General features: G+C 38.1%; 1 protein-coding gene across 6 annotated transcripts in view; it reads right to left on the bottom strand.

The window, feature by feature from the left end:
• Positions 1-16,176, bottom strand: part of STAG1 (STAG1 cohesin complex component) — a 381,944-nt gene that overhangs the window by 61,574 nt on the left and 304,194 nt on the right. For all 6 annotated transcript variants that reach the window (XM_070072781.1, XM_002716398.5, XM_070072783.1 and 3 more), the window contains 5 exons: positions 12,865-12,968; positions 2,136-2,228; positions 1,932-2,021; positions 1,575-1,778; positions 269-339 (listed from right to left, as the gene is read on the bottom strand). In XM_070072781.1, the coding sequence (XP_069928882.1) occupies positions 269-339; positions 1,575-1,778; positions 1,932-2,021; positions 2,136-2,228; positions 12,865-12,968 (562 nt within the window). The remainder of the gene's footprint in view (positions 1-268; positions 340-1,574; positions 1,779-1,931; positions 2,022-2,135; positions 2,229-12,864; positions 12,969-16,176) is intronic.

The raw sequence follows: 16,176 nt of genomic DNA, 5'->3' as shown, positions 1-16,176 counted from the left end.
TTCAAAGTTGCATCTATAAAATGAGCATATAATTTGTTAAATATCGACTTAAACTTGTACAGTGTAACGTCATCACATTAAATGATAAATCATCATTGATGATAATCTTACACAAATTAAAATAAAAAATATAAATCATCTGGAGAAAATCTGAGCGAAGAAAAAGACTACCACCATTTCCCTTTGTTATATGAATGCTAAAGACAGTCATTTTGTACAGGTGGACTAGTTTGTCATTCACGAAATCTACTTTAAATAAATGACGTACTTGTGAAAAGAAGTTAACCGTTTTAACGTAGAAAGAACATTGTAAATATCATCATCATCAGCTTCTTCTCCCTACAAATAAACATAACCTCATTATGATGACTTTACTCATATTCACATTAAAGCACATTAATGTTTACTGCAAAAAAGAAAATTTATTATATAAATAGCATTCACTGTAGATAAATAAGAAAGTATAAATAAACACATACCAAGAAATCCTGAAACACCCGTAATCCCAACACAGAGATTTCTCTTATTTTAAATACTATGATAAACAAGAATTCATGTACTTTTCTGATGAATACTATAGGATAAATTCCTGAAACTGAAATTGCTGAGTTAAAGGACACAGACTTCGAAAGATTTAGATTATCTGAAAGATTTTACTGATTGCCAGTTACTTCTGTAGCTTTAACCAACAGTTGAAAAAAATGAAAAGTTCCCATAGCAACAAAAAGGTCTTGTAAAAATTGTTTACATGGACTAAAAAGACCTATGCCCTGTGAGAACATAAAGGACTACAGGGCTTCTAGACTGCTTTATACAGACTGGGAAAACAGGAAAAGAAGTCGGGATATAGCTGTTATTTTGGGCATACTGTTGGTAAGAAGACATTCCTTATAAGCTCACTTAATTTTTATGTTCTGCTCATCAGCAAATAGCAATAACTTGATAATATTAAAATGCAAATTAGGGTCCAAGAATAGGAAATGAAATAATGAAAGCCAGACTACTCTCAAATGAGAAAAAAACCAGATTTTTAAAATAAAGTGTAGGCTGGCACCGTGGCTCACTAGGCTAATCCTCCGCCTTGCGGCGCCGGCACACCAGGTTTTAGTCCCAGTCAGGACACCGGATTCTGTCCCGGTTGCCCCTCTTCCAGGCCAGCTCTCTGCTGTGGCCCGGGAAGGCAGTGGAGGATGGCCCAAGTGCTTGGGCCCTGCACCCATGGGAGACCAGGATAAGCGCCTGGCTCCTGCCTTCAGATTGGCGCAGTGTGCCAGTTGCAGTGAGCCGGCCGCGGTGGCCACTGGAGGGTGAACCAACAGCAAAGGAAGACCTTTCTCTCTGTCTCTCTCTCTCACTGTCCACTCTGCCTGTAAAAATAAATAAATAAATAAATAAATAAAATAAAATAAAAGTATAACCAAGGCTTTTAGGATATACAATTACAACAATGTTGCTAAGTTTTGAAAGAGATAAAGAATTCTATCACATTAAAACGAAAACAATTTATACATTCAGTTGTCTTGAATAACTCTAAGCTAAAATTATTGTATTTACACATTAATTTTAAAACAGACCTCTTGCAATAGGTCTTCCACAGAATGATTGAATCGATCTACAAACTCATCAATCAGCTGGCTTCGAGCTATGTCAACTCTGTTCTGGATGGTATATTCTTCACTGCATAAGATGCTGTATGTTTTGCTGCAGGCTTCTAGAACATCTGATTCTACGTGTTTCTCCACAACAAACTTAATCTGTTTTAATAAAGCATCTAGATGCTGAGGAGAAAAAAAAAGAAAAACTGTGATACTTAGATTATAAATACAAGTTAGCATCTTTCAGATAAGAAACCAAAATGATTAAAGGAAAATTAAAATAAGCCCATTAAATTAAACTACTAATTGTAGAATTTTACTTTCATATTGTCTTACCTTTTCCATTCTACCTGTGCTATAAATTTCTAGATCAAAATACTGTGGAATTTGTAGCAAGTTTGCTACCTTCTCTGCATCTGCAGAATACTAGGAGACAAGCAAAGAAAAAAAGCGGTTAACTACTTTAGTAGGACAGTGAGAGCAAACAGCAGCATGTTATCATAAAACAGCATGTTAAAATAAAACAGCATGAAACTGTACCTTTGACAATAACATAGGAAGTGTGATAATAAAATGTTCAGTCAATTTGTTTCGATCATCAATTTGAGTTTTCCTTTCTTTGGCAGTTAGCACCTAGAAGTAAATTACAATGGAAAAAGAATAATGATGTTATGTTTTAATTTATAAATTTTAAATGTTACAATGAATAATGAAGTGCTGGCAGACAATGTAACCGATAATGTTATTAGAAACATAAATGCATCAACTGAAATAACTACTTGTTTTCATTAAGTAAAAATATAAACCTAAAACAGCATAATTATGAATATAAAAATACTGGAACTAATGAAAACAATTTTTCTAGAGTTTTAACTTCACTGTGCTGAGACCTCTCCTATGGTGAATACATATACACTTTTTTGAAGTAAAACAGCAACAGAAGTTAACTAATTCTCATTTATTTATTTATTTTTTTGACAGGCAGAGTGGACAGTGAGAGAGACAGAGAGAAAGGTCTTCCTTTGCCATTGGTTCACCCTCCAATGGCCACCATGGCCGGCGCACCGCGCTGATCCGAAGCCAGGAGCCAGGTGCTTTTCCTGGTCTCCCATGGGGTGCAGGGCCCAAGCACTTGGGCCATCCTCCACTGCACTTCCCTGGCCACAGCAGAGAGCTGGCCTGGAAGAGGGGCAACCGGGACAGAATCCGGTGTCCTGACTGGGACTAAAACCTGGTGTGCCGGCGCCGCAAGGCGGAGGATTAGCCTAGTGAGCCGCGGCGCCGGCCCTCACTTATTTTTAATGTATAAATAAATTTATCTCTAGACTCATTTGTCTCCTCATAACTAAGCTCATTAACCTGTTAGCAGTCATCGTTCACATTTAAGCTGATAATGCTTATCACTTCATTCTGTATCCAGCCATAGGTGATTTCAAATATGAATCATTAAAATGAACGCTCACTTTAAGTTAATCATTTCCCTCAATATACTCTGCATTTTGTTATCTTGAAGAGATTTCCAATATAAAGGTGAAGAGTTTTACAGAAAAGAAACATTCCAACATAAACTGCCACATTATAAATGCCAATTATAAATTGTCACTAGTTAAGTACACACATGCATAAGAAATAACAGTGTCTCTTATCTGATTGTTGCTCAGTCTTTCAAACATATAAAATAATTACTTGGGAAAACAAGAGCAAAACCACAGTGCTTAGTTCTGCTTAAAGCAATTAACTGGGGGCCAGTGTTGTGGCTCAGTGGGTTAATGCCCTGGCATCCCATATGGGCGCTGGTTCAAGACCCGGCTGCTCCACTTCAGATCCAGCTCTCTGCTATGGCCGGGGAAAGCAGCAGCAGAAGGCTCAAGTCCTTGGGTCCCTGCATCCACGTGGGAGACCAGGAGGAAGCTCCTGGCTCCTGGTTTCAGAATGGCGCAGCTCCAGCCGTTGCGGCCAATTGGGGAGTGAACCATCGGATGGAAGACCTTTCTTCCTCTCCCTCTCTCTGCCTCTCCTCTCTGTGTAACTCTGACTTTCAAATAAATAAATAAATATTTTTTAAAAAAAGGAATTAACTGACTACATGTAAGTGGAATGTATTCGGCATATTTGAAATCACAAAAATTCATGTGATGTAAGGACATTGATTTTAGGGAAACAGACATTTTTAACTAAATAATCATTATGTTGGACACTATATATGAATTCATCAGGTCCTCACAATACTTCTGATGGAATAGCAATAACAGCATGACATTTATAAAGGGTGAAATTGTCCATATCTAACCAAATGGTATGCATATCTTTTTTTGGCCCAATAATCCCATTCTAGCAATGTATTCCACTAGCAGACCTGATGAAAGTATAAAATCACATATGCACAAGATTATTCATTACATATTATTTAACAATAATATAAAAGAGTTAATTTAAAAGATGTACATATTTATCATAGGTGAGATCACAATACAGTGAGATTAAAACTCTATAAAAGTTATTTTTACTGGTTCCAGTATTTTTAAATTTCACAATTATGAACACCTTCACTTTCATATGGCTGTAATATTATTCATTACACTGATATAAAAATAAAAATCGAGCAGTATCCAGAATATACTGTGAAAGCAAGAAAGGAAAAGTATGTAAAGTATGGTATCTATTATAAAAGATTAGGAGTAGGAGGGGTGAAGAATAACAATATACATATCTGGACATGTAAGCATTTACATATCCTAGTACAAGGATGAATCATAAATAAATAAAAATGATTACTGTCAGGAAGGGGGTATATAAGGGAAACAATCAATAAAATTTATCTAAACATATCAAAAATTATGTATTTGTTTGAAAAGCAAGGAGAAGTGAGACCAGAGAGAGAATGTGCTTCCAGCTTTTGGTTTTCTTTTCAAATACCTGTAATGGCTGGAGCTGAGCCAGGCTGAAGCCAGGAGTTAGGAACTCAATCCATCTCTCTAATGTGGGTGCCAGTGATCCAATCACTTGAGCCATCACCTTCTGCCTCTCAGGGGGTTTATTAGCAAGAAGTTGGGATTGGGAGTGGAGTCTACACTTGAACCCAGGTGCTCCAATGTGGCATTCAGGTGCCCCAACTAGCATCTTAATTTCTAGGCCAAATGCCCACCTTGAATGTATCTTTCTACATGGTCTTGACTTTCTAAACTATGAAAATTTTTACCTATTCCAAAAGAATAAAAAAATTTTTTTTTAAATCAAAGAGGGAGTTGGCATGATGACGCAGCATCTGCAGTGCTACATCTCATAAGCCACCATCTGCAGTGGTGACATCTCATATGGGAGCTGGTTCTACTCTTGGATGCTCCATTTCCATTCCAGCTCCTTGCTAATGCACCCGGGAAAGCAGCAGAGAATGCGCCAAGTACTTGGACCCCTGCACCCACGTGGGAGACCCAGAAGTAGCTGCTGGCTCCTGACGGATTCAGATCCGGCAGCTGTGTCCATTTGGGGAGTGAACCAGCACATGAAGATCTCTGTCTCACCTCTCTCTCACTATAACTTTCAAGTAAATAAATGAACTTTATAATAAAATCAAAGAAGTAAAGTTCCTGCCAGGAAAAATCTGAAATATAAAAATCCATATGACTCTTATGATTTAAATACATACGAATAATCTATCTTTCCTTATCTATGTCTACTAAAAGTGCCTAGGATTTGATCTTTACACACCACTCTCTTTAGATGATTCTCGTGCTAAGGCAGCATGGAATCCAGACCCTCAATTATCCCTGTACTTCCTGGTATTCATTACCTTGCAGGATCTCTTCCCACAATGAATAAAGGTAACTTATGTAGGCCGGCGCCGCGGCTCCTGTCCCGGTTGCCCCTCTTCCAGGCCAGCTCTCTGCTCTGGCCAGGGAGTACAGTGGAGGATGGCCCAAATACTTGGGCCCTGCACCCCATGGGAGACCAGGATAAGTACCTGGCTCCTGCTATCGGATCAGCGCGGTGCGCCGGCCGTAGCGCGCCAGCTGCGGCGGCCATTGGAGGGTGAACCAATGGCAAAGGAAGACCTTTCTCTCTGTCTCTCTCTCACTGTCCACTCTGCCTGTCAAAAAAAAAAAAAAACCAAAAAAAAAAAAAAACAACCAAAAAAAACCCAGTAACTTGTGTAACCAACAGTGTATAGTGTAATTTTTTAGGACATACCACTGCCTGCCTTAGACTCTACTGGATCATTCATTCCAGGAAAGGTCAATAGTCATGTCATGAAAATACTCAAATAGTCCCATGAAGAAGTCCAGGGAGCTCTAAGACAGCACAAGAACAGCGCTAACTTGCCAGTTATGTGAGTGAGCCACTGGTTAAGTAGATTATGCAGTCTAAGTCAAACCTTCAGAAGCTTAAGCTCTGGTTAACAGCTTGACTAAAATCTTATGAGACTCTAAACCAAAAGAACAGTTTAAGGCATTTCTGTTCTGAATTTTTACTCACTGTAACTGTATAAGATAATGGAGGCTTGTTGTTCTAAGCCCCTAAATTTTGGAGTAATTTCTTGCATGACAATAGACAATTACACAAGCAATAAAGGTAAAAAGTAAACAGGGGGTAACTTGTTCTCCAATAAAAATCTTTAAAAATGACAAAGCCAATAAATTAGCCTGAAAGGGCTATTATTAGTGTAAGTGGAGATATATAAATATATATTTTAAAGGCTTTTACTATCAAAAACTTCAAAAACACTCAAAAGCAAAGTAATAATCAATGATACTGTCATTCCTATTTCATCAATTTTCCTAAAGTTTCTTTTCTATAGCATTTTCAGTTAAATCCTTGTATATGTATTTCACCTTTAAGAATTTAAGCATAAGATGCTAAGAGATGAGACCTTAAAAACAGTAAAACTTACCATGTCCAACAAAATTAAATAATATTTTCTTCATATTTTGTATGAAGTTCACAGTTTCCTTAAAAGTTATCTTTTCAGTTTGTTCAAATAAGGATTCTAGCAATTATATTTGACTGGTATTTCCCTAAAACTTTAGTGTTTTTTTTTTTTTTTTTTTTTTTTAAGATTTCTTTTACTTTATCTGAAAGTCAATCACAGACAGGGAGAGGGAGATGGAGAGGGAGAGAAGAGAGACAGAGATTTGCTGGTTCACTCTCCACTTGGCCACAAAGACCAGGGCTGGGCCAGGCTGAAGCCAGGGACCAGGAGTTTCACCCAGTCTCTCATGTGGGTGGGTAGAAGGGCCCAAGGATTTGGGCTATTACTTGCTGCTTTCCCAGGCGCACTACCAGGGAGCTGGATCGCAAGTGGAGCATCAGGGACCTGCACTGCACTCACACAGCATGCCGTTGCTGCAGACAGTGGCTTTACTCACTATACCACAGTGCTGGCCCCTACAATTTTAGTTTCTAAAAGTTACTCCTTTCTATATTCTGAATTTGGCTAAGTAAATCTCTGTTGGCTCATCTTAACATTTTCTTCTATCTTTTTGTTTTCTGGAAAACTGGTGATTTATTTTTATTTTTTAACTTTTATTTAATGAATATAGATTTCCAAAGTACGGCTTCAATGACTTCCCTCCCACCCGCAACCCACCCCTTTCCCACTCCCTCTCCCCTTCCATTCACATCAAGATTCATTTTCGATTTTCTTTATATACAGAAGATCAGTTTATTATACATTAAGTAAAGATTTCAACAGTTTGCACCCACATAGAAACACAAAGTGAAAAATACTGTTTGAGTACTCGTTATAGCATTAAATCTCAATGTACAGCACATTAAGGACAGAGATCCTACATGAGGAGTAAGTGCACAGTGACTCCTGTTGTTGACTTTACAAATTGACACTCCTGTTTATGGCATCAGTAATGTCCCTATGCTCCAGTCATGAGTTGCCAAGGCAATGGAAGCCTTTTGAGTTCACCGACTCTAACTTATTTAGACAAGGTCATAGTCAAAGGCAGGAAGTCACCATTTCTCATAGTGTCCATTTCACTTCAACAGGTTTCCTTTTTGGTGTTCAGTCAGTCGTCACCGATCAGGGAGAACATATGATATTTGTCCCTTTGGGACTGGCTTACTTCACTCAGCATGTTTTCCAGATTCCTCCATTTTGTTGCAAATGACTGGATTTCGTTGTTTCTTACTGCGGTATAGTATTCTAAAGAATACATATCCCATAATTTCTTTATCTAGTCTACCGCTGATGGGCATTTAGGTTGGTTCCAGGTCTTAGCTATTGTGAATTGAGCTGCAATAAACATTAAAGTGCAGACAGCTTTTTTGTTTGTCAATTTAAACTCCTTTGGGTAAATTCCAAGGAGTGGGATGGCTGGGTTGAATGGTAGGGTTATCTTCAGGTTTCTGAGGAATCTCCAGACTGACTCCCATAGTGGCTTGACCAGTTTGCATTCCCACCAACAGTGGGTTCGTGTCCCTTTTTCCCCACATCCTCGCCAGCATCTGTGTTGGTAGATTTCTGTATGTGAGCCATTCTAACCAGGGTGAGGTGAAACCTCATTGTGGTTTTGATTTGCATTTCCCTGATTGCTAGTGATCTTGAACATTTTTTCATGTGCCTGTTGGCCATTTGGATTTCCTCTTTTGAAAAATGTCTATTGAGGTCCTTGGCCCATCTCTTAAGTGGGTTGTTGGTTTTGTTTTTGTGGAGTTTCTTGATCTCTTTGTAGATTCTGGTTATTAACCCTTTATCTGTTGCATAGTTTGCAAATATTTTTTCCCATTCTGTCGGTTGTCTCTTCACTCTCCTGACTGTTTCTTTTGCAGTACAGAAACTTCTCAAGTTGATGCAATCCCAATAGTTGATTTTGGCTTTGACTGCCTGTGCCTCCCGGGTCTTTTCCAGAAACGCTCTGCCTGTGCCAATATCTTGAAGGGTTTCTCCAACGTTCTCTAGTAACTTGATGGTGTCAGGTCGTAGATTTAGGTCTTTAATCCATGTTGAGTGGATTTTTGTGTAAGGTGTAAGGTAGGGGTCTTGCTTTATGCTTCTGCACGTGGAAATCCAGTTTTCCCAGCACCATTTATTGAATAGACTGTCCTTGCTCCAGGAATTGGTTTTAGATCCTTGATCAAATATAAGTTGGCTGTAGATGTTTGGATTGATTTCTGGTGTTTCTATTCTGTTCCATTGGTCTATCCATCTGGAAAACTGGTAATTACCTCTAGAAGCTTGATTATACTCAGATTCTACCATCCTTCCAGGAGTACTTCAAAAGCGATAGTTTCATTTTCAGTTGTGTTAAGCTTTTTGGGAAGTCCTGCTTAATTCTTTTTTTTTTTCTTTTCTTTTTTTAAAAATGTGACAGGCAGAGTTAGACAGACAGAGAGAAAGATCTTCCTTCTGTTGGTTCACCCCCCAAAACGGCCACTACAGCTGGTACGCTGCGCCAATCCGAAGCCAGGAGCCAGGTGCTTCTTCTTGGTCTCCCATGCGGGTGCAGGGCCCAAGCACTTGGGCCATCCTCCACTGCACTCCCGGCCACAGCAGAGAGCTGGACTGGAAGAGGGGCAACTGGGACAGAATCCGGTGCCCTGACCGGGACTAGAACCTGGTGTGCCAGTGCCGCAGGCGGAGGATTAGCCTATTGAGCCATGGTGCCGGCCCACAGCAGCATTCTTAACTGCTATACTAAATTTAATCAGAGGGTTCAGATGACCTCAGACTAATCTACCCATTAATTTCTCATCAAGTTTTCATTGAAAATTTTTATCTAGATTATTTCACTATGATGACAAATAGTAATATTCTATCATAGCCCTTTCATTTATTACCAGTGATGCTTTTATCAAAAAAATACTTGCCTCACAAACTATTCAACTACCCTGAAATCTTAATATCTCTAATAAAGGAAAATTAAATACGAGGTTCCCTTCCGACATGATGGACTATGAAATACAAAAAAGCACTCTTGTCAAAACTCTATAACCTGATCTGCCCAAGCTTTTAGAACTTTCAGGTTACAGAAGATTCTTGATGGAAAATACAAGTGTCATGAAATAAATGCTAAGAAAAATTAGAAGGAAAAATTGTTTCTCAACTGAAAGAGTTAAGCTGGTGAGGTGGTTAAGCTACCACTTGTGATGCCAATATCCCATAATGGAATGCCTTTCAAAGAAACTAAAAATCTTCAATGGAGGAAAAGAGTATATGTGTCTAATATTAATCTCTCTAGTTCTCTTAGGGTACTCATTGTGGAGAGTTATCTTTGTGCGACTTTTATTTTCAACATATAGTCTTTAAATCTGAAGCATATCTTTTTGCAGTCTACAGCTGGACCACCAGTCTGACAGTTTCTCTCTATTGATTGCAGTATTTATTCATATTCAACAATTTTTTTTTTTAATTTACTTGACAGAGTTATAGACAGAGAGAAAGAGGTCTTCATTCCATTGGTTCACCCCCTAAATAGCAGCTACGGCCGGATCTATGCTGATCCAGGTGCTTCCTCCAGGTCTCCCACACGGGTGCAGATGCCAGGCATCTGGGCCATCCTCCACTGCCTTCCTGGGCCATAGCAGAGAGCTGGATTGGAAGAGAAGGCAGGACTAGAACTGGTGCCCATATGGGATGCTGGCACCACAGGCGGAGGATTAACCAAGTGAGCCACAGTGCCGGCCCCTCAACAATTCTTAATGCAAACGTATTTGTCATTTTCAATTTGATAATCTGTATGTCTCATTTTTTTTTGTTCCTGTTCTTTATTGTATTTACTTACATTCTTTGAACATTTTACCATTATAATTCCTCTTCATATTTTTTTCAAGTATGAGTGACTGGAGATTACTTTGCATCTTTTAACTTACAATGACTTCACGTTATCCCTGAGTTAATTACAGCAAAATATAGCAATTTTGCTCCAATTTAGTTCCAAATCCTTCCCCTGTCTTTTGTGCAATTATTTTTATTGATTTATTTATTTTTTGACATGCAGAGAGATGTCTTTTCATCTCTTTTCTTTCTGGAACTTCCATTATACATACTTTTGTGTACTTGATGTTGTTATGCACATTTCTGAGGCTCTGTTCAATGTTCTTCAATATTTCCCCCTCTGTTATTCAGAATAGATAATTTATATTAATCTTCAAGTTTACTATTTCTTTTTTCTGTCTTCTCAAATCTTCCATTTGGCTTAATTAGTAAATTTAAAAATTTCTTTTTTTCTTTTTTTCTTTTTTTTGACAGCAGAGTTAGAAAGTGAGAGAGAGACAGAGAGAAAGATCTCCCTTCTGTTGTTTCACCCCCCAAATGGCCACTATGGCAGGCGCACTGCACTGATACGAAGCCAGGAGCCAGGTGCTTCTCGTGGTCTCCCATGCGGGTGCAGGGCCCAAGCATGTGGGCCATCCTCCACTGCACTCCCTGGCCACAGCAGAGAGCTGGCCTGGAAGAGGGGCAGCTGGGACAGAATCCGGTGCCCCAACAGGGACTAGAATCTGGTGTGCCGGCACCGCTAGGTGGAAGATTAGCCTAGTGAGCCGCGGCATTGGCCAAATTTAAAATTTCTGAATGAACTTTCCAACTCTAGATTTCTCCTTCTGTTTTAAATTAATTAGAGTTCTATTTCTTATTTCCATATTTTTCTATAATTCACTGAACATATTTTTCTCTACTACTTTGAACATGTTTGTAAAAGGGCTCTAAAGTCTGCTAACTCAGTAGTATCTAGATTTAATGTAAAGCTAAGTGCCTTTTTCTCCCTACATATGGTCACAAACTATTGTTTCTTTACACGATTTTAAGTTTTCTTAAAAATCAGATACTTTCACAGAATAGCAAAATAGATGTTTTACATATTTTTATAAGTTTAATTTTTTAAAAAAGGAATCTGTAATTTAACATGTGTGATTTGTTTTCTCCCTGGTGTGTGGCTTCTGCTATTTCTTATTCTTATTTTTGTTTTGAGCCTGCCTTCCTAACAGTCTCCACTGTGTCTGAACAAATTAGATGTCAGACATGATTTGGGGATAGAATGTGCTCAAATTCTTCCTATCAGTAAGGCTTCTCCTGGCTGAGAAACCATCTGTTGTGGGTTTAAGAACCTATTCAGCCTGGTCTTTCAAGGGACCTAACTTACTTTATTGTTGGGTTCTCAAAGGTTTCTCAGTCAGCCAGGGATATGTGAAGAGCTAATCTAACCCTTTCATGACTCTCATTTCTAGGACATTTCAGTCACATTTTGGGATTGTCACCACTTACTATTATCAAGTCGGAATACAATTTCAGATTATCAAAACTTCTGAGATTTCAGTATTTCTACTAAGTCTGCAGCTTCTAGTTAAATCTGTGGGCATTTAGAACTTATCAATATGAACTATATTGTAACAGCAAAGCTACTGGGTTTTGTAGTCAATGTCAACCAAACTCGTCAACCAAACTCATCAACCAAACTGATGTGTGCATATTGTAAACCTAGGCAAGAGGGTCACAGATTCCTGCTTCTATGTGAACCTCTATCAGTTTCTTAGGAAAAAATACTTCTGAAAAGGTTTATTACATTTGGTGAATTCCCAGAGTCTTGATGTAGATGTTCTTGATTACATTTTTCAGCTTTTTAAAAAACAAATAAACAAAAAACCCAAGGATATGTTGAATTTAATGATTTATTTATATATTAGAAAGGCAGAGTGACTGAGAGACATAGATACCTTTCATCTGCTGATTCACTCCACAAATGGCCATAATACCTGGGGTTTCGGCAGGATGAAGCCAGGAGCTCTATTTGGCTCTGCCATGGTAGGTGGCAGGGGTCCAAACTTCCCAGTCTTCCCAGTCTTACACTTTTTTTCAGTAGACATGGTCTATTTACCTCTTCATACTAACACAACCATTAGTCTTGACATCTTTATTTCAACTCATGTTTAATACAAATAATACCTGTATTATTAGTTCATCTCACAGAAAAGGAAATTAAGATATATGCAAAACAACACCAATTTAAAGATTAACTAGCAGTTTGCAAATTATATGGTTTGCCTCTTACCTCTAAAGACTTTTAATAGATATAAATACAAAAATTTTTAAAGTACTAATTAAATACCAGAATAGAAACAGGTATAGGTACAATGAGAACATGCGGAAAAGAATCTACTTATTGGAACTCAAGCATAGTCGACAGGATATAAAGATGAATCTCCATAATACATTTCATTTGGAAATGTTTTTTAGAGATACAAATATCAGTTAAATATATAAATACTTAGGACATTTCATTACATTAAAAGCCTTTTTTGTAGATTTGTCACTAATGTAACTTACTCTCTTGCCAGTACCCCTTCCCACTGGAGGATGTGCCTCAGCAGCTTGACGAATTGTACAAACCATTAGCTCTATAAGAGCACTTTCTTGTCGGTCCGACATCGCTAAAGCAAGACAAAATACATGAATATGAGTAGACAGTTTTATAAAAAGCATATATTAAAAATGAACACACTTATAAAAAACTCCAAACATCATTACTGATTATATTAGGGTTAAAGTTAAGCTCTGTACATAGCAATCTTTTTCCTTTTTAAAAGAATATGTATTTGCTGTCATAAATAAAACAAGAAGTTCATAAATTAAAGAAAAAGATAATAAACTCTGGTTTCTTCCAATGTTATTCTGGTTAGGCAATGCAAACATTTTACTGTATTTCCTTCTACATCATTTCAGAACTCATAATTAGGCTTTTCTTTTTTGCTTAATGAAAAAGATCATGCCAAATGTTTTTCTCAAATTAAGACTTCTATTATCTTTCAAGACAATATAAATACAAACACCTTAAATATTATAAAATATTACTAAATTTATGTATCACAGTTTAGTCAATCTTCTATTTATGGTCTCAAATTATTTCCAGATTTTTGATACCAAGAGTAATACTGCAATAATTATTAATACATATGTTAATGAAACTGATTTATTTCTATAGAATAAATTCATGAGAGTAATGGCTCAAAGGGCAAAATTTTGACACAAATCATAAGATTATTTCCTGCGATTTTCCATTCAAACTGCAATAGTGAGAATGTTTGGTTTTTTATATCCTTACTGGCCCTTTACATTATAAACCCCTCTAATTTTTGACTGGCAAATAGTATTTCATTGTTATATTGATCCTTCTATTAATTAGTAAAGTGACATACATTTTATTTTTTAGCAAAATATTTTTCTAGTTAATCTTTGCCTACTTTTCTACTGTTGCTCATCTTTCTTACCCATCTAAGGAGAACACTTTTATATTAGGGGTAGAAATCTTGTCTTTTGAATGATGCAAGTATTTTCTCCCAGCTTATCTTTTTTTTTTTTTTTGAAGGCAGAATAAGTGAAAGAGAGAGAGACAGAGTAAAAAGGTCTTCCTTCCGTTGGTTCACTCCCCAAGTGGCTGCTGCGGCCGGCGCGCTGCGCCAATACAAAACCAGGAGCCAGGTGCTTCCTCCTGGTCTCTCATGCTGGTGCAAGGCCCAAGCACTTGGGCCATCCTCCACTGCACTCCCGGGCCACAGCAGAGAGCTGGACTGGAAGAGGAGCAACTGGGACAGAATCCGGCGCCCTAACCAGGACTAGAACCCGGGGTGCCCGTGCCGCAGGCGGAGGATTAGCTTAGTGAGCCGCGGCGCCGGCCTCTCCCAGCTTATCTTTTGTCAAGACTCATCACAGTGTGTTTTATCAGACAAAAATTTTTTTTTTTTTTTAACCAAGTCACATCTGTCTCCTTTTGTTTTAAAGCTTTTTAAAAAATTGCCTATGTCCTAGAAATTAAAAAAAAATACATTCCTAACTTCTTCCTTTTTCTGTCTTTCTCTGCTGATTTCACTTGTTCTTTAACTCTTTTCTCCTTTTGCTCTTCGTTCCTCTCACTCACTTTTATATCTTTAACCTGTTTGGCATTTATTTATGCCAATTAAGATGAAGTATAGGCCTAATTATTCCTACCAGATATAAAGACAATTACACCTCCACCACTATTAAATAAACCAGACTTTTTTTGTTGAATTCAGGTCATTTAAAAATATGTTTTAAGCCTTTCATATAGGACTTCATACTTGGGCCTATTTCTGAATTATTTATTAAGTTCTACTAATACACATACATGTATGTGTACTTTTAAATTTTTATTTGAGAGGCAGGGGGAGGGAGAGGTAAGGAGAAAGTGAGGTGGGGGAGAAGGGGAGAGAGAGAGGGAGGGAGGGAGAGAAGGAGGAAAAGGGAGAGAAGAGGTGGAAAAACAGAAGGGTAGAGAAAACTCACATTATTTGGTTTACTCCACAAATGCCCACAATGGCTGGGGAACCAAGTTTAAGAACTCAATCCAGGTCTCACATGCGGGTGGCAGGAATCACTTCAGCCAGTGTAAGCTGCCTTCTAATGTTTACATTAGCAGGAAGCTGCAAAAAGTATCTGGAGTAGGAGTCAAATTCAAGTACTCCAATGTAATTTGTGGGCATTCTAACCAGCATCTTAAGTACTAGGCCAAACACCTGTCCCTATTTCTATATTTTTATGACATCATCTGTTTTTATTGGAGATTTATAATCTGCTACAACCTAATATATAACCAATTTGAATATTTAAGTTTCCCTCACCTAGTGCTTTTCCTGCTTTTTAATTTCTACAATATTAATAGCAAATAATTTATTATTTTCTATGTATAATACACTATTGTAAGTAGTTTATATATACTAACTTGCTTTTATCCAGAAAACAATTCCAAGATGGGAACTACTATCCTTACTTTACAGATGGGGAAATCTTAAACAACTTTTCAAAGCACTCATACAGTAGTGCACTCAATCTATGAACTGGCTAGTCTGATTCCAGAGTCAGTGCTCTTCAGCATTAACACCACCCTTTCAAACAGGAGCTTAACATTCCTCATAAACTTTTTTTTTCTTTTCTTTTTTTATTTTTTATTTATTTATTTATTTTTTGACAGGCAGAGTGGACAGTGAGAGAGAGAGACAGAGAGAAAGGTCTTCCTTTGCCGTTGGTTCACCCTCCAATGGCCGCCGCGGCCGGCGCGCTGCGGCCGGCGCACCATGCTGATCCGATGGCAGGAGCCAGGAGCCAGGTGCTTTTCCTGGTCTCCCATGCGGGTGCAGGGCCCAAGCACCTGGGCCATCCTCCACTGCACTCCCTGGCCACAGCAGAGAGCTGGCCTGGAAGAGGGGCAACCGGGACAGAATCCGGCGCCCCGACTGGGACTAGAACCCAGTGTGCCGGCGCCGCAAGGCGGAGGATTAGCCTAGTGAGCCGCGGCGCCGGCCTCCTCATAAACTTTAAAATCCTTTTGCTTAGCTTCTGTTCTCATTTAATCCCTGAGAACTCTCACAAGTCACTGCAATTATGACTGGTATCTTGTGAAAATTATATATTACACTTATAAGACTGGTATTTTTGTATGCTTTTCTAGTAGGAACATAACACAACTCTTCATTTTTGAGATCTCTTTTATGCTATTTAACAAAACAGGTCTCCTTCAGGAAGACTTTGTGCTTTCTTGTTGAATTCATTCATACATATTTTTAAAATATGGATGCTGAGGATAATTTCAATAATTTACAGTTCTATCTTTCTCCCTAACTTCCA

This window comes from Oryctolagus cuniculus, chromosome 4, assembly GCF_964237555.1.
Source record: "Oryctolagus cuniculus chromosome 4, mOryCun1.1, whole genome shotgun sequence".
NCBI classification, from domain to species: domain Eukaryota; kingdom Metazoa; phylum Chordata; class Mammalia; order Lagomorpha; family Leporidae; genus Oryctolagus; species Oryctolagus cuniculus.
Note: the sequence above shows the minus strand (reverse complement) of the source record. Positions and strands in the feature narration are given on the sequence as shown.